This window comes from Scyliorhinus torazame, chromosome 4 (genome assembly GCF_047496885.1).
Source record: "Scyliorhinus torazame isolate Kashiwa2021f chromosome 4, sScyTor2.1, whole genome shotgun sequence".
Taxonomy (NCBI): Eukaryota; Metazoa; Chordata; class Chondrichthyes; order Carcharhiniformes; family Scyliorhinidae; genus Scyliorhinus; species Scyliorhinus torazame.
Genome location: NC_092710.1, coordinates 307,116,077 through 307,134,162, shown reverse-complemented (window position 1 = coordinate 307,134,162; position 18,086 = coordinate 307,116,077). Strand labels below are relative to the sequence as shown.

At 47.2% G+C, this 18,086-nt stretch overlaps 1 protein-coding gene across 1 annotated transcript in view; it reads left to right on the top strand.

The window, feature by feature from the left end:
- Positions 1-1,711: 1,711 nt before the first annotated feature.
- traf3ip2a (TRAF3 interacting protein 2a) overlaps positions 1,712-18,086 on the top strand; it is a 121,851-nt gene continuing 105,476 nt past the window's right edge. Inside the window, exon 1 of the mRNA XM_072500040.1 lies at positions 1,712-1,885. Coding sequence (XP_072356141.1) covers positions 1,879-1,885 — 7 coding nt within the window. The 5' untranslated portion in view covers positions 1,712-1,878. The remainder of the gene's footprint in view (positions 1,886-18,086) is intronic.

Below are 18,086 nucleotides of genomic sequence, written 5' to 3'. Positions count from 1 at the left end.
AGATCTGAGCCAGTGAGTGAGTGAGGGTGAGTGTGAGTGAGTGAGGTCTCAGTGAGGGGCACTCCTGCTGTGTGTGGGAGATCTGAGCCAGTGAGTGTGTGAGTGAGGGTGAGGGTGAGTGAGGTCTCAGTGAGGGACACTCCTGCTGCGTGTGGTAGATCTGAGCCAGTGAGTGAGTGAGGGTGAGTGTGAGTGAGTGAGGTCTCAGCGAGGTGCTCTCCTGCTGCATGTGGGAGATCTGTGCCAGTGAGTGAGTGAGGGTGAGTGTGAGTGAGTGAGGGTGAGTGTGAGTGTGTGAGGGTGAGTGAGGTCTCAGTGAGGGGCTCCCCTGCTGCGTGTGGGAGATCGGAGCCAGTGAGTGAGTGAGGGTGAGTGTGAGTGAGTGAGGGTGAGTGTGAGTGAGTGAGGTCTCAGTGAGGGTGAGTTCTCAGTGAGGGTGAGTTCAGTGAGGGGCTCTTCTGCTGCGTGGGGGAGACCTGAGCCAGTGAGTGAGTGAGGGTGAGTGAGGTCTCAGTGAGGGTGAGTTCAGTGAGGGGCTCTCCTGCTGCCTGGGGGAGATCTGAGCCAGTGAGTGAGTGAGGGTGAGTGTGAGTGAGGTCTCAGTGAGGGGCTCTCCTGCTGCGTGTGGGAGATCGGAGCCAGTGAGTGAGTGAAGGTGAGGGTGAGTGAGGTCTCAGTGAGGGGCTCTCCTGCTGCGTGTGGGAGATCGGAGCCAGTGAGTGAGTGAGGGTGAGTGTGAGTGAGTGAGGGTGAGTGTGAGTGAGTGAGGTCTCAGTGAGGGTGAGTTCTCAGTGAGGGTGAGTTCAGTGAGGGGCTCTTCTGCTGCGTGGGGGAGACCTGAGCCGTGAGTGAGTGAGGGTGAGGGTGAGTGAGGTCTCAGTGAGGGTGAGTTCTCAGTGAGGGGCTCTCCTGCTGCCTGGGGGAGATCTGAGCCAGTGAGTGAGTGAGGGTGAGTGTGAGTGAGGGTGAGTGAGGTCTCAGTGAGGGGCTCGCCTGCTGCGTGGGGGAGATCTGAGTCAGTGAGTGAGTTAGGGTGAGTGAGGTCTCAGTGAGGGTGAGGTCTCAGTGAGGGTGAGTTCAGTGAGGGGCTCTTCTGCTGCGTGGGGGAGATCTGAGTCAGTGAGTGAGTGAGGGTGAGTGAGGTCTCAGTGAGGGTGAGGTCTCAGTGAGGGTGAGTTCAGTGAGGGGCTCTTCTGCTGCGTGGGGGAGATCTGAGTCAGTGAGTGAGTGAGGGTGAGTGAGGTCTCAGTGAGGGTGAGGTCTCAGTGAGGGTGAGTTCTCAGTGAGGGGCTCTTCTGCTGCGTGGGGGAGACCTGAGCCAGTGAGTGAGTGAGTGTGAGGGTGAGTGAGGTCTCAGTGAGGGTGAGTGAGGTCTCAGTGAGGGGCTCTCCTGCTGCGTGGGGGAGATCTGAGTCAGTGAGTGAGTGAGGATGAGTGAGTGAGGGTGAGGGTGAGTGAGGTCTCAGTGAGGGGCTCTCCTGCTGCGTGGGGGAGATCTGAGCCAGTGAGTGAGTGAGGGTGAGTGTGAGTGAGGGTGAGGGTGAGTGAGGTCTCAGTGAGGGTGAGTTCTCAGTGAGGGGCTCTCCTGCTGCGTGGGGGGACCTGAGCCAGCGCTGGGGCAGACAGCAGTTGAACAGTAAGTTTTCAGACACGTCCCCAGCAGGTGTGACTAATCCCGATTCCGCCCAGAATGAGGAAACGGAAGGGAAATTTACAGGAATTTGGGCTGCGCTCAGTCTCGCTCGGTGTGTGAGCTGTGCTGGCTGGGAATTTTCTCAGCAGCACATTTGCATAGGGCGGGTTGAGGCACATTTCTGCCCCTTCCTCCTTCCTGCCCCTGTCAACAGAAGTGAGAGGCGCATCGCCACCTTCACGACAATGCAAGGTAAGGACACAGAATCCACCCGGCCGCGGCACACTGAGTCTCTTCAAGCTCCCCCTCAGATCTGTCTCGTTCAATTGTATCATAGCTGAGAGTCTGTGTTGGCTGGCCTCATGTCAGCACGGAGCTTTCTGTTGAATAAGGGTAATCAACTGGTCCGAACTCCATTTTAAACACAAGAGGCTTTTCTTGTTTCAAGAGTTTGAGCATCAGATTTTTTTTAAAAAAAGGCCTCGTTTTTACATGAAATCGAGTAGCCTGACTGACAGACTGGCCTTGTGTTCCACACTTCACACAGGGACTCAGTCAAGCTGCCCCTTGTCTTTGGAGTGTGTTTAACTTTGCCATCTGGTGTCTTTGTCACCTGGAGGCTGGCCAAGGAGTGACATGGACTCCATATCCCTGAATCCCAGGGGCAGTGTTTGCCCCACACAAGGAGGGCCCCTGTTCAAAGTTTTGGTCTGTGGGAGGGCAGCCATTACCACATTTTACTAACTAGACCATACTTCTTAACCCAGTGGATTAAGAATTGACTTGGGGCAAGGTCAGTGCCAATCTCTGGACTGGCTGCTGACACGTGAGGGGGGGGGGCAGAAAATAATCTTGCAGTTTCCCTCCCTCCTGTTGGCTCTGAATTTGTTTTTGTTTTTTTGCCCCACCCAGGAGATTACATAAAACCCCCCAAATATAAACAAGTTTCAAACAGGTTTGTCAATTTTCCCCCTTAAACTACCCCCCCCCCCCCAACTGGGGATAAATAGATCCTTAAATAACGACAGAAAGAGCCTCCATCTTACATCCCCTCTTCCAACCCCCTGAGAGGGAACGATCTCCAGTTTCAAAAATTCATACAAATTCCCCTGGCGGTGCCGCTGACCCCCAGCTCGGTAAAAGTTGCCACCGGCAATCAGAGAGGCGAAGGCCACAACATCTTTTTCCCCCCTCCCCCAGCAGCACCAGCAGATCTGAAATGCCCAAAATGGCCACCAAAGGCATGGCGAAATCCTCACCCCCATTCTTTCTGACGAGAGTCTTGACTGCCTCTGCCCCGAACCCCCAACTTTGTGCACACCCGAAACATATGAGCATCCTGGAGTTCCCCGGGGCTAGCGGTTTGAAGCGAGAGGGATAACGCCATGGCCTTTCTGAAGTCCAAAGGAGGTACTGCCAGCAACTTGCGTTGGGTCACCATGTTGTTTATGCCACACATGAGGCAGTCCCGCAGTATCTCCGGAAGGGATGGCCCACAATCGCAATGGTTGGCCAGCTTCCTGGGTTTATCCTGCCCTGGACCTCTGTACCACCGACGGTTTGGGGTCATAATGGGCTGCCCAACGTGCTTCCAGCTCGCCGAAGGTTTTTGAATCTGGGGCCGCCGGGCTTTTGATAACGCTAAAGGTTAGGGCTCTGCAGGCGGGTCAGGAGCATTACCTTTTATCGGTTGTCTCCTGTAATTGCATTTGCCTGAAAGAAGTACTGTATCATTCAGTGTACTGGGCCCAGTCTTCTGCGTTTCTGTCAAAGGCATCACGCCCCCCAAAAAGCGGCATTTTAAAACTTGCTCTGACCTTGCTCTACTGCAGCGGAATTCAAACACCGTCCGGCTGTCCTGGATCGCAGTCTCTACTTCTATTTTTCCTCGTCACCAGTATGATATCCTCAGGAATCCAGAAAAGGTTTTAGCAACAAAGGTTCATTTAGTCAAACAAAAATAAAGGCTGCAACTTGGAATACAGCACATCAGACCCAGCCGAGACTATCGATCGTTCCGGTCCCAATCCTGGCCGGCTTTTAAATATCTGGTTTGTGCGCCCCAGCTGCTAGGCCTCTGCCTCTCAGTGAGGGAGTTCGTTTTCCACGAGCCCCATGAGGAAATAAGTTGGCTCATCCCCGTTGGGTCACGTGAGGGTTATTACAGTGATTCACCAAAGTATCATGAAACAAACTGACCACCTACGGACATTCAGGTCAGATGACCAAAAACTGGTCAATGAGATAGGTTTAAAACAGGGTTTTTCAAGGTGCGGTTTGTGACCCATGGGTAGGTCGCGGAGTGATCCGTCGCAGGGTTCCTGCTGTGCTCCTGATCGCGGGAGAAGCGACCAATGGCCGACCCAGCATTTATTTTGAGAATGGCGGTCGCTGCTGCCTTTTAAAGGAATTGAGGCGGTGTACAGTCATCCGGCCATTAGCGGCAGCAGTGAGCAGGTCACGTACATTTGATGTCAAGTGCCCTGTATGTACGTGCTTTTGGCGTCAAATCACAGAGGAGAAATCCTTCCATTTTCTTGCTGCTAGCAAGCAAGGCAAGAGGACTGTGAAGATGAATAATTTTGTTACAATGAAGAGGCAGCCAGAGACATAAAGAGGCAGTGTACTACTGGCCAGGATCTCGCATCTGAATCTGCTGGAGAGAGCTGTGCAGGAGAGTCCAGGGCAGGACAGAGCAGTGGTAGTGTTAGCTCTGTACAAAGCTTCAGGGCCTCTGGTTAACAACCTACAACGAAGACACAACTCAGGAACAAAGCAGTATAAAGATGATTTCCTGAAATATGGTTTTGTCAATTGTGCCAATGCAAATAAGGATGCAAAGCCCATGTGTTGTTTTTTTTTCATTTACGGGTTGTGGGCTTCGCTGGTTGGGCCAGCATTTATTGCCCATCCTAGTTTCCCTTCAGAATGTGGTGGTGAGTTTCCTTCTTGAACCACTGCAGTCCTTGACGAGTAGGTACACCCACTGTGCTATTAGGGAGGGAGTTCCAGGATGTTCCCCCAGTGACAGTAAAAGAGCAGCGATATATTTCAGATTGGTGAGTGACTTGGAGGGGAACCTCCAGGTGGTGGGGTTCCCAGGTATCTGCTGCTCTTGTCTGTCTGGATGGTAGTGGTCGTGGGTTTGGCAGGTGCTGTCTATGGAATCTTGGTCAGTTACTGCTGTGCATCTTGTAGAGGCATGGCTGCCACTGTTCGTCAGTGGTGGAGGGTTTGAATGTTTGTGGAAGGGGTAACAATCAAGCGGGCTGCTTTGTCCTGGATGCAGGAAAGTACTGGCAAATGAGAGGAGAAGTTTCAAAAAGAAAAGTGGTGGGTGAAAAATCCCTTCTGAGGTTGCGACCCCAGGGTCAATTATGAACTTACAACCGACCCCAAATGAAAAGACTATGCTGCTATACCTGACCTGTGACAGCACATTAAAAACACACCAAAAGCCCACAAGGCTGTCAGCATTCTGGAGTAGCATCTCCCAGGAGTATCCAGTGGCTGAGTAAAACAAGCATTTTGTTGCTATTGCCCTTCATGGCGACCTACATGTACGAGGATGGATTTTCCAGTTTCACAAAGGTGAAGACCGCACAAAGGAAGAGTGCAACTGCTATACGCATTGCCCTCTCCTCCTGTGAACCTGATTGGAGTGAGATCGTAAGGACCAAGGTGGCTCCTCTTTCACATTAAAGGTAAGTGAACGTGGCGTGGGTCCTGTTGCTCTTTCTAGCTTTATTCTATTTGCTCTGTTTAGGTCACCTTTGCTCATGAGTCGCCAGGTATCTTTATGATACCGCCACGTGGTTCAAGTTTAGGTTATGATTAATAACACAGCACACCGCTTAGTAAGGATTAAAACAACGGTCATTTATTATATACAACAAGCAATATTAATACCCTAATACTTTCTATACAATAAACCTATCATTACTGGCCAATACTTAACTTAGGAAGAGCACACCAGGTCAGGGAAACGAATGGCTTGTCCAATCAAATCTGGCCCGCGGGATTCAAAAGAGCTGCTACAGGTCGGTGGCTAGTTGTCTCTACCAGATAGCGATCGTTGGATTCAAACTTACTGCTACCGGTGGCTGGTCTTCCGAAGGTCTCGAGCAGGTGAAGATGAGAGAGAGAGAGATCTGAACTTGGACCTTTACTTTTATAGGGCCCAGGGGCTTCCCACCTCCCGGGGCGGCCCTTGACCCCGAGTCCCAAGTGATTGGATTCTGTCCCCAGTCTCTGGTGTCGATGTGTTCAATGGTGAGGCGATTCCTCGATCGGGGGGTGGTCGCTCACCTGTCTTTGTTTCGGCCACTGCAGGCGCCGACAGGTCTGGCCCGGTATTCAATTGCTAATATGTTGCAATTGTTCCCGGGGATAGCCGATTTAACGGTGGATGTCTGAGTTGATTAGGTGTAAACAGTCCTGAATGAAACTGCGGATACCTGGGTTGAAGGGCTGTTGATAGTCCTGAGTATCGATCTGGGCTACGTTCCCAGAGCTGAATATGCAAACCTGTCTGCAGCTGCCTGCTTGTGTCTTCTTGGCTGCTTTTCCCAGCAGTCTTTCGGGTTAGCCATTTTAAACTGGGTTTTGGCCAGATTAATCGGAACGCAGCCATTTTACATGGCTACAGTCCCGAAGATTGGCCGGTTGGCAAAAGTGGCTCCAGGTAAAAAAAGGTTTTGAGAAACACTGATTTCAAGGAGTGTCTTAAAATTGGAAAGTGGATGGAGAGATTTAGGGAGGGAATCCCAGACCTTAGGGCCTAGGCAACTGAAGACATGACCACCAATTGCGGAATCAATCTAATCCGGATACTCGGAGGCCAGAATTTGAGAAGTACGGATACAGGAGTGGCAGGGCAATGTGACGTGCTGGGAGCGAGGACACGGGTGGCAGTGGTTTGGATTACCTCGGAATGTGGGAGAGCAGCCAGTGGTAAAATGCAATAGTCAAGTCTAGAGATTACACCAGCATGAATGAGGGTTTCTGCTCCAGATGAGATGAAGCTGGGGCTTTCAGGCTGTGTTATGGAAGTGGAAATGGGTGATCTTATAGGTGTCACCAATATGAGGTCAGAGGCTCATCTCTGGGTCTAACGTTTCAAGCAGACTGGTTTAATCTCTGACTGTTGCCAGGGGACTGGAGTCAGTGGTCAGGGAACAGAGTTTGGACCTGGGGCTGAAAACAAGGCCTCAATCTTCCCAAATTTGAGAACATTTCTGCTCACCCAGCGCTGGTTGTCAGAAAAGCAGTCAGAGAATTTAGCCACAGCAGAAGTGGAGGAATCGAGAGAGCCAGTGCTGAGGTAGAGCCGGGGTGTGTTGTCAGCGTGCATGTGAAAACTGACGCTGTGCTTTTGGATGATGTCACCAAGGGGCAGCGTGTAGATGGGAAAGAGCAGAGATTGGAGGGGTTCAAACCTGAAATTCGGGAAAGGTGAAATGAAATGAAATGAAAATCGCTTATTGTCACAAGTAGGCTTCAAATGAAGTTACTGTGAAAAGCCCCTAGTCGCCACATTCCGGCTCCTGTTCGGGGAGGCTGTTACGGGAATGGATTTGAGAGGTGATGGCATATTTGAGGACTTTGGAGAGGAATGAGAGGTTGGAGATGGGATGGTAATTTTCAAGGATGGTGGGGTCAAGAGTTGGATTTTGGGGGAGGGGAGGGGGTGACGACAGTAGATTTCAAAGAGAGAGGGGAAAGTACCGTTTACATCATTAGCTAAAATGGGGGCCCGGAGGAGATGGTGGGTGTCAGCTCAGTGGGAATAGAATAGAGGGGACAGGAGGTGGGTAACATGAGCTTGAGAGGGCATGAGGGTAGGTAGGAGAGAAACTGGAGAAAGAGGTGACTTCACCGGACAGTTTTAGAGAAGGTTTGGCCCCATGAGCAAGTGGAAGGGGTGGCCATGGCAGAGGTAGCTGATCAGGTGGCCTCCATCTTAGTGACAAAAGAAGTTCATGAACTCCTTGCACTTATTGTTGGAGGTGAGGGTGGAGGAGACAGCAGAGAAGTGTTTTTGCACACAGTTTGCAGTAGATTAAGGAAGCCATGGCATATATTTGTATTCCAGGTTGTAACTGGAATAGCGAGCAGTTTTAGTGGCCAAGAACAGGAGCTGATTTGGTTTTGTGATGCAGCCAGATCTGACAGTGGGAGGCGAAACTAATTGTGCACCATATCCTTTCAAAGAGAGCGGAGCAGAGGGCAGTACCAGGAGAATAGTGTGGCATGGTAGCACAGTGGTTAGCACTGTTGCTTCACAGCGCCAGGGTCCCAGGTTCGATTCCCGGCTTGGGTCACTGTGCGGAGTCTGCACGTTCTCCCCGTGTCTGCGTGGGTATCCTCCGGATGCTCCAGTTTCCTCCCACAAGTCCCGGAAGACGTGCTGTTGGGTGAATTGGATATTCTGAATTCTCCCTATGTACCCGAACAGGCGACGAAATGTGGCGACTCGGGGGTTTTTCACAGTAACTTCATTGCAGTGTTAATGCCTCCTTGTGACACTGATAATGATTATTATTATTGTTGAATAGCCAGAGTAAGACGGATGAGCTAATGCCGTGGATTGACACGTGGAATTGTGATTGTTGTTGCCACTGTGATTGAAGGAGGGGCTGGACTGGCAACGCAACATTCCTGGGTGTGGGATGTTCAGACGAGAGAGTGGAAGGTGTGGGATGAATGTAGGAATTTCAACTATTTTGTATTATAGGTATTTGGTGCGGGGATGTGGTGGCGTAGTGATATTGTCACTGGACTGGTAATTCAGAGACACAGAGCAATGCTCTGGGGACCCAGGTTCAAATCCCACCACTGCTGATGGTGAAATTTGAATTCAATAAAAATCTGGAATTCAAAGTCTAGTGAAGGCCATGAAGCCATTGTTGATTGTCGTAAAAACCCATCTGATTCACGAATATCCTATAGGGAAGGAAATAGGACATTACAGACCCTTCGGCCCTCGATGTTGCGCCGAACTGTGAAACCACTCTAAAGCCCATCTACACTATTCCCTTATCATCCATATGTCTATCCAATGACCATTTGAATGCCCTTAGTGTTGGCGACGCCACTACTGTTGCAGGCAGGGCATTCCACGCCCTTACTACTCTCTGAGTAAAGAACCTACCTCTGACATCTGTCCTATATCTATCACCCCTCAATTTAAAGCTATGTCCCCTCGTGCTAGACATCACCATCCGAGGGAAAAGGCTCTCACTGTCCACCCTAGCCAATCCTCTGATCATCTTGTATGCCTCAATTAAGTCACCTCTTAACCTTCTTCTCTCTAACGAAAACACCCTCAAGTCCCTCAGCCTTTCCTCATAAGATCTTCTCTCCATACCAGGCAACATCCTGGTAAATCCCCTCTGCACCCTTTCCAATGCTTCCACATCCTTCCTATAATCTGCCGTTCTTACGTGGTCTGGCCTACATGTGACTCCAGACCCACAGTAATGTGGTAGCCTCTTAAATGCCCCCTCAAGGGAAATTAAGGGTGGGCAATAAATGATAGCCCATGTCTGCGACGCCCACGTCCCGGGAACAAATAACAAAAAAGGCTTGGGCGAGACTGTGTTTGACTGCTGCAGCCATGCTTTGAAAGAAAGGTGTTGAGAGCCAGGGATACAATGACACTATTGTAAAAAGCTTAGGCTAATGCAGTTTAGTTTGGATTAAGGGGATTACCTGCGGAGTTAATTCGAATTCAGTTTGGTGAGATGATGTGGCTGCTATGTGGAGCTAAGTTATTATCAGGCGTTTTGCCGAAAGCAGGTCAGTGGAGTTCTAGATGAAGCTATGAACAGAAGTTGAGCAGTTTGCTCCCACCAGTTCAGTTAAAAGGTATGTCTGCAGACAAAAGAGCAGCGTGGTTGGAAAGGTGAACAAACCAGCTGAAACAGCTTCTGAAGAAATACAGCCAGAGTTTCTGCATGCTTCTGACAGATTTCAGGTCTTTTCTTTAATGGTGGCGCAAGATCACTCACAAAGAACATCTCTGTAAAGCAGGTGTTCCTGGGTGCTAATGGTATTTTAGCAGTGGATTGAGAGCTGAGATGGTTTTTCTTGTTGTTTGAGTGAAGTTGGCTTATTGTGAGGACCCGACTGTTAATCCCTGTCTGTCCCTTGGTTTTTCCTTTCAATTTCTGTTATTTTGCTATTTCAATTTTTGTACCGGGACAATGAATATCTTTAAGATGGACTTCACCTTTTAATGTTAAAAAAAAAGTCACCTTTAATGTTAAATAAAAACAGGGCATTCCAGTAGGATGTGCGGTTTGGCCTGACATCAGTGGTGACATATCTTGATGGACTTGGCTGGTGGCCCATGAGCTATTTCCCAATTCCCGGGTGCTGGCTGTTCTGGAATGTTTTTTCCTCTGTGGGACTTTTGCTTTTAGTTTTGTTTGAACAGAAGCTGGATGGTCCCAGCTCTGATTTCTCTCTCACCTGATGGTTTCTTTCTGAAGGTCCAGAGTAAAGACTTTTCTCTCTGCGCAGCCAGTTCGAGCTGCAAAGAAAATCCAGTCCAGCACCAGCTGCAGGCAGGGTCTGTTGTTTAAATAAACCTTTTTGAAATCTCATGTGGGGTACTCTGCACTTATCTCAGAAAGGCTGTTGTGGGCGGCTGGTGGACTTGGACACAAATAAGAATTACATAAGCCTGAGGGTATTCCTTTGAAGTGAAGGCCCAGGTTAATAAAAATTAAAGTGACTCCATAGAGGCATCTCAGTCTGGGAGTTCTGACTGAATGTTATCACCAGAAGATTCTCATTGGCAATCCAACTGGTGGTTTCAATCATTCCACGTCCACCTCCACATCCTGCTGCAACGACTTCAGCATCTGAAGCAAGGATGCTTATCTTCCATTTCATATTTTAATTTCTATTATTTTTACCCCTCCCCTTCCCTCTGTGTGTGTCTGTCTTGTGTGTGTTTGGGTAAAGGGTGGGATAGTAAAAGGGGGGAGTAATAGATTAGTTGGCCATTATTCTATTATAATTTTTGCATGACTTATCTCTATTTTTGTTATAAATAAACAGTTGTGGTGTTTCACTCACAGATCTGTGCCTGTAAGTCATTGAAACAGTAAAGGGACAAAGATCTCAGAAACTTTATTCAAATTATTGGTTAATTCACTTGTGTTGGGACTCCGGGGTCTGTGAGGCTGGAATCGACTGCACCAGCCCAGGGATTTATCACAATATTTCTAATTCTTTGTGCAATCACTGCTGGAGCGAAATATCCTTTCCTTAGGGGATTGCAACTTCTCAAATATTGGGTGGTCATAGTGTAAAGGGTTTAGAGAAGCGGATTTCTTGAAGTGTAGTCAGGTGAGCGTTTTATGTCAGTATGTAGAGAGGCCAACAAAGGATGGCGCAGTGCTGGATCTAATTCTGGGGCATGAAGCCGGAGATCTGTTTGCGGTGATAGGGGAGCATTTTAGTGATAGTGACCACAAGACAGTACGTTTTAAATTTGTTACGGAAAAGGAAATGGATGGTCTGCAAAAAAATGTTTTGGATTGGGGAGAAAGGCAGATTTTATTTAGAATAAGGTAGGATTTGGCCAAAATAAACTGGGGATAATTTTATGTGGTAAAATCTACAGCAGAGCAGTGGGGGCCAAATAGGAAATGGGGAGAAAAGCAAATGACTGCGGATGCTGGAATCTGAAACGAAAGTGAAAATGCTGGAAAATCTCAGCAAGTCTGACAGCATCTGTAGGGAGGGAAAAGAGCTAACGTTTCGAGTCCGTTGACTCTTTGTCAAAGGAAATGGGGGGAGGTTGTTCCCTTTAGGGTGAAATGTAGGAGCAACAAGCCCAGAGAACCCTCAATGTTTAGTAATAGACAGGATTGGATAAGAAAGAAAGGAGGCTTTTAGTGGGTACAAAGGGAGGCCTTAGTGGAGTATAAAAGGTGCGGGGTGGGGGGGGAATTTAAGTAAGCAATTAGGAGAACAAGAGGGGACATGAAAAAGCACTGGAGGGTAGCATTAGGGAGAATCCCAAGATATTCTATAAGTATATTAAGGGAAAGAGGATAACCAGGGAAAGTGTAGGGCCCATTAGAGACCAAGGGGGCAATCTGTGTATGAAGGCGGAGGACATTGGTTGGGTGTTAAGCAAGTATGTCACATGTGTCTACACTCATGAGAAGGATGTAGGTACAGAATTCGGGGAGAGGGACTGTTAGGTTCTTAAATAGGAAGTGAGGAGGTATTGGTGGGCTTAAGAGTGGACAAATTCCCAGGCCCAGATGAGCTGTATCCCAGGCTGCTGTGGGAGGAAAGGAAGGAAATTACAGGGGGTCTGACCCAACTTTTTACTTCTTCCCTGGCCACAGAGTAGGTGCAAGAGGATTGAGGGGCAGCCAATGTGGTTACACTTTTCAAGAAGAGTGTTGGAGATAAACCAATAAAATAAAGACCAGTGTGTGGCACATTTAAAAAAAAATCACTAATGGGATATGGGGCCACTGACTGGGCCCATCCCTAAATACCCCCATTTCAGAGGGCATTTCATAGTCAACCACATTGCTGTGGGTCTGGAGTCACGTGTAGGCCAGTCAGGACAGCAGATTTCCTTCCCTGGAGGGCATTAGTGAACCAGATGGGTTTTTACAACAATCGACACTGATTCCACGGTCATCATTGGACTTTTAATTCCAGATTTTGTTTCAAATTCAAATTTCACCATCTGCCGTGGTGGGAGTGGAACTCCGGTCAGAGGATAACCCTGGCCGCTGGATTACAATACCACGACAACACTGCCTCCCCTACATCAGTGGCAGGGAAACAATTGGAGAAAGTTCTGCGGGAAAAAGTTAATCTCCCCTTGGAGAGTGATGGATTTCTGTGTCAATTCAGAACCCTGGATATCCATTATCCCTTCTCAGTTTCCAAATAACAGAGGTCAAGTCTGTGCTTTTTGGCAAAGTCCACTTGTACTTTATTTGTCAGCTGTGCCACTGGTAAACTTATTTTCAATACAAAATTAAGAACGTTTCCAACTAGCCCTGCAGCAAGCTAGTCTGATTGATTGTCTTTCACGAATACTGTAGTTGAGTTTTCATTCAATTACAGATCGTAGTAATTTTTCAAATCATAATACATAGGATAAAATAACTAAGTGATTTAAACAAAAGAAAGATGGCGATTAGCAAAAGCAAGCAGCAACGGAAATAGGTTTCAGAATATAGATGGGGTGATCCCGGGATTAGTTTTTCCATCCCGGTAAATGATTCTTAAGGAGATTATTATCTTAAGGTCTAGCCTTTTTACTTCTGATTGGCTTTAACTAATTTATAATTTACTCAATTCGGCCAAAATGTCTGTCCATCAATTTAACAGATATATATATTTAAATATATTGGTGCAAATTTCCCATTCCATCGCTTGCCAATGTTCCAAATTAGCCACACCTGCATCTAACATTAATTAGAGAAACACAGCTTTCATTAAGGCATTATCACCCTAGACTGGTTGTTACCATAGAAACAGGGCTACTCGTACTTTTTTTGAAGAATAAAGGGATTAAGGGTTATGGTGTTCGGAGCTGAGTCCACAAAAGATCAGCCATCATCTCATTGAATGGCCGTGCAGGCTTGAGGGGCCAGATGGCCTACTCCTGCTCCTAGTCCTTATGTTCTTATGTACAACAATGGGGCCTTTTAGCTAGTTGACGTCACTGACCTTGTAGCCTCAAGCAACTTGCTAATGTGAAACCTAAGGAATTACAGAAATTAAAGTGTATGATCTCGATTAACCCTTCGTGGATTCCCAGCTATTGTTGCACTCACGTAATGCTTTATATGATTATAGTTAATTATTCTTAATGAGTTCTCCTTTAACCCTTTTACCTCCATCATCTCCCCTTACTCTCATGGTTATAGACTAGAAAAGTCAGTTTCTATCAGAGAGGCAAGCTTTGATCAGGGACAGTCAGCATGGCTTTGTCAGAGGGAGGTCATGTCTAACGAATTTGATCGAATTTTTCGAGGAAGTGATCAGGTGTGTAGATGAGGGTAGTGCAGTTGATGTAATTTATATAGATTTCAGCAAAGCTTTTGACAAGGTCCCACACGGGAAACTGGTAAAGAAGGTAAAAGCACATGGGTTCCAGGGTAACTTGGATCCAGTGTAACTTGGCAAGTTGTATCCAAAGCTGGTGTAGTGCTAGGAGACAAAGGGTGGTGGTAGAAGCCTGTTTGTGTGACTGGAGGCCGGTGTCCAGTGGCGTACCACAGGGATCAGTGCTGGGTCTCTTACTTGTGATATACGATATAGATGAGGGGGGGGAGGGAAATGATAAGTAAGTTTGCGGATAACAAAGATTGGCAGGGTGGTTAAAAGTGAGGAAGAAAGTCTTAAGTTTCAGGAAGATGTAGACGGGTTGGTCAGATGGGCAAATCAGTGGCAGCTGCAATTTAACCCATTGGTTATAATACTTGAAAATTCCCTGAACAAGGGAAAGGTTCCAGTGAATTGGAAAAATGCTAAGGGAACACCCTTATTCAAAAAGGGAGGGGGGTAGAATGTGGGAATTTACAGACCAGTTAGTTTAATGTTTGTTGTTGGGAAATTGTTAGAATCCATTATCAAGGAAGTAATGGGCAGCATGGTGGAGCGGTGGGTAGCACTGCTGTCTCACGGCGCCGAGGTCCCAGGTTCGATCACGGCTCTGGGTCACTGTCTGTGTGGAGTTTGCACATTCTCCCCGTGTTTGCGTGGATTTCGCCCTCACAACCCAAAGATGTGCAGGGTAGGTGGATTGGCCACGCTGAATTGCCCCTTAATTGGAGACTAAATTGGGTACTCTAAATTTTGAAAAAAATCAAGGAAGTAATAACATTTGGAAAGTCAAAATGCTATCCATCAGCGATCAAATTGAGATACACAAAGTGATAAAAGGTATGGATATAGACGTGGAGCGGATGTTTCTTCTTGTGGGCATTCTAGAATGAGAGGTCATTGTCTGAGGATAAGAGGTAGCAAACTTAAAACAGATTTGAGGATAAACTACTTCTCCCAAATCAAGACTCAAAGTAACAATAATACCAAATAAAAGCCCGATACAGTAATCTGTAACTGGGGGCTTTCCTCAATCCAAGTGAGGACTTGTCTGACCCTTACCATCCATCACCACATTAACCATCCACCCATCACCCTGCAGTGACTCCACTCAAATTCTCTATAACGAGGTAAGGGGGTGTCTAAAATACACTTTCTTTTTGTAAACATAAAGATTACAGCACAGTTTAAAAAAAAAAAAAGGTACGGCTATACTCCAACCACATGTCACATTACTGACTCAGTATAGTTTTTGCCCGAACAAATTATCAAGCGACCCTCGTTCTCAAACATTGCACACCCATGTCAGAAAAAAAGACAATAACATGAAATCAACAGCACAATGACTAGGGAATAAAGTCCAGGAATATCGATGAGCTGCAGCATAATGTTTTTTTAAAGTATTTTTATTTCAAATTTTCAACATTTTACAATTTACAACCGTAACAAAACCCACCCAACACATTAAACCCCCCCCACCCGCCCATATCCCGCCCTCCCTCCCTCAGCAGTCGACGGTAACTAAGTCTCCAACCTTTGTGGAACCCATCACGCTTAGAGCAAATTTTACCTTTTCCAGGCCTAAAAGCTCCAGCAGCACCACCTTCATCAAGTGGAGTTGGAGGATGAGGTGTTGTGTTTCCAGTTTGCGCTGGGAATCACTGGTCCACTTAACAGCCCCCATTCTTCTGTGAGGGTCCGTTGTGGGATGGCCTAAATCTCCTCTGGCCAAATATCTCTCCCTGCCCCAGGGATCGCTTTTTATGCTTTCTTATCACAGCAAAGCCTACACAAACCAATTTAACCCAATATTTGAATGGCCTGAACACACAACCGTTTCCCCGCCCAAGCCAGATCCAACTCCCAAGATCCCTGGCTTCCCTCATTTTGACACTAATCAGCTCCTAAACATTCCGATGCTGGCGCCAGACCAAAGCAACGAGAAGATGGTGGCCTTGACACGTAATTATTTTGCCTTGGCCCTTGCTCACACTGGGCCTCTGAGATTCTGTGGAGGTGTGTGTATCTTTTAGTTCCCATGCAGCAAAACTGTCTGCTTTTACACTGCAGGATTTCCGCTGAAGTTGCCGTTTTGACCATGTTTTAAACCACTTTTTGGACTAGAAAAACATTTGGTCAATGAAAGCCCAAACCACGGTTTCCCATCATGTCACCTCCCAGCCACTTTTACACAAGAGTACTTCACAAGAAGGAATGAATAATTCAGTATAAGATTAAGTGTGTAACAGCAATGTAAAGCCAGTCATAGTGTTTAAGTTAGTTTCATTATTTAGTGAGAAAACTCAATTTCCTAGCCAGGACTCGATATGCCTTCGTAGGCTCCTAATAACTTACTGTCATGGAGACACAGTGGTTAGCACTGCTGCCTCGCAGCATCAGGGACCCGGGTTCGATTTTGACCTCGGGTCACTTTCTGTGTGGAGTTTGCATGTTCTCCCCGTGTCTGCGTGGGTTTCCTCCGGGTGCTTAATTCTGCTCCGATATCATAGAATCATAGAATTTACAGTGCAGAAGGAGGCCATTCGGCCCATCGAGTCTGCGCCGACCCTTGGCAAGAGCACCCTACCTAAGCCCACACCTCCACCCTATCCCCACATTTCCACCGTATCACCATCTAACCTATTTTGGACACTAAGGACAATTTAGCATATCCAATCCACCTAACCTGCACATCTTTGGACTATGGGAGGAAACCGGAGCACCCGGAGGAGAAACATCCTCCCACAAGTCCTGAAAGACGTGCTTTGTTAGGTAATTTGAACGTTCTGAATTTTCCCTCTGTACCCGAACAGGTGCCGGAATGTGGCGTTTAGGAGCTTTTCATGGTAACTTCATTGCAGTGTTAATGTAAACCTACTTGTGACAATGATTATTATTATTATGACCCCAATTTTACTATTAATTCCCTTGGACCAACTGGAAAACTCCAATTCAGTTGTGAATATAATCCGTTGTCAATATCAGTAAAATGTTGAAAAGAATTATTTTTTGTTTTGGTGCCTTTCCTGACACGTTCTCAGTGCTGCAGTGTAAGGACGGGGGAGTGGATGATATGGAGGAAATTTAGAGTCCTGTCCGGGAGAGAAGGTGAGATAGGAGCCGCTCAATGTAACGCTGCCAGACGTGTGTGTCACTCGTCTATCTGCCGTCTGGTGGAGCGACCTCTTTCCTTTTTCCTGGAACACTGGTTAGACTCTCCGAATGTTCTTTCACTGTCTCCACAGTGCACTAACTGTAACCTCTCACCTGGCACAGATCCAAACCTCAACCGCAGCCATTTTCAGCGCATGGACGGTATCTGCTCAGCCATCAGTCAGTTGACTTTGTTGCGGTTCCTGGGCGTTTGGATTTTTTGGTTATGGACTGGCAAAAGCAACAAATAAAAGGCAGTGCCGTCCGTTACTTGTCGGGCGACACCTCGGGGGTCAGCCAGCAGCCCTCGCACACAACACTTTGAAACCACACGTGCTGAGATTCTCAGTGCTCTGTGTTAGAGCTCAGGTTCTATGGCGTGGTGGCTACGTTCTTGGACAAGACATCCAGGGGATGTGAGCATAGAGTGGCAGTTTGAGAATTTGAACTTTACCTGAAAATATCTGGAAATAAAAAGGCTCGTGTCAGTAAAAACAATCCTGAAGTTTTTGAACTGTTAAGAAAAACTCACCATGGCCCTTTAGGAATGCTGTCTGGTCTGGATTATACGTGACTCTGCATCCACACTGTTGCTATATTTACTTGCTATAAATATGGCGGTTAATAAGGTCGCCTTTCTTAATCCTAATTATAAGTATGCTTTCAGAGTCGCCAGATATCTCTCGATACCGCCACAAGGTTCAACCCGAATACCGATCAAAGAGCCAATACACCAGTTAGTTTGTTCAAAGTCAATACAACTTTATTTACACACAGTATGATTTACTCATGCACAATAACACTACAGGCTAAACTATATCTATCACTAACACCTATACTTAACTTCGGGTGCCCACTTAGGTCAGAGGAACAATGGCCGTTGTTCGGATCTGAGGCTGTTGGGTTTGAAGAGGTAACAGGAGAACAGCTAAGGTCGTCCGTCTGGTAGCGAGTATTGAACTTGAACTTACTTGCTTCTAGTGGTGCAGGTGGAAGGGTCTCTCCGCTTGAGAGCCAAATCCAAGAGACTAAACCTTTAGCGGGGGTTCCTTCTTATACTTGGAGGAGCTTCGTGCGGTTTTAGGCGGGCCTTAAACTTGGTCCCAATTAATTGGGCCACTTCTTGATCACTGCCATCGATCTAAACCAATAAAGGGGCGGGTGCCTTGATGGCTGGGTGTGGCCTTGCTTTGTTTGTGTC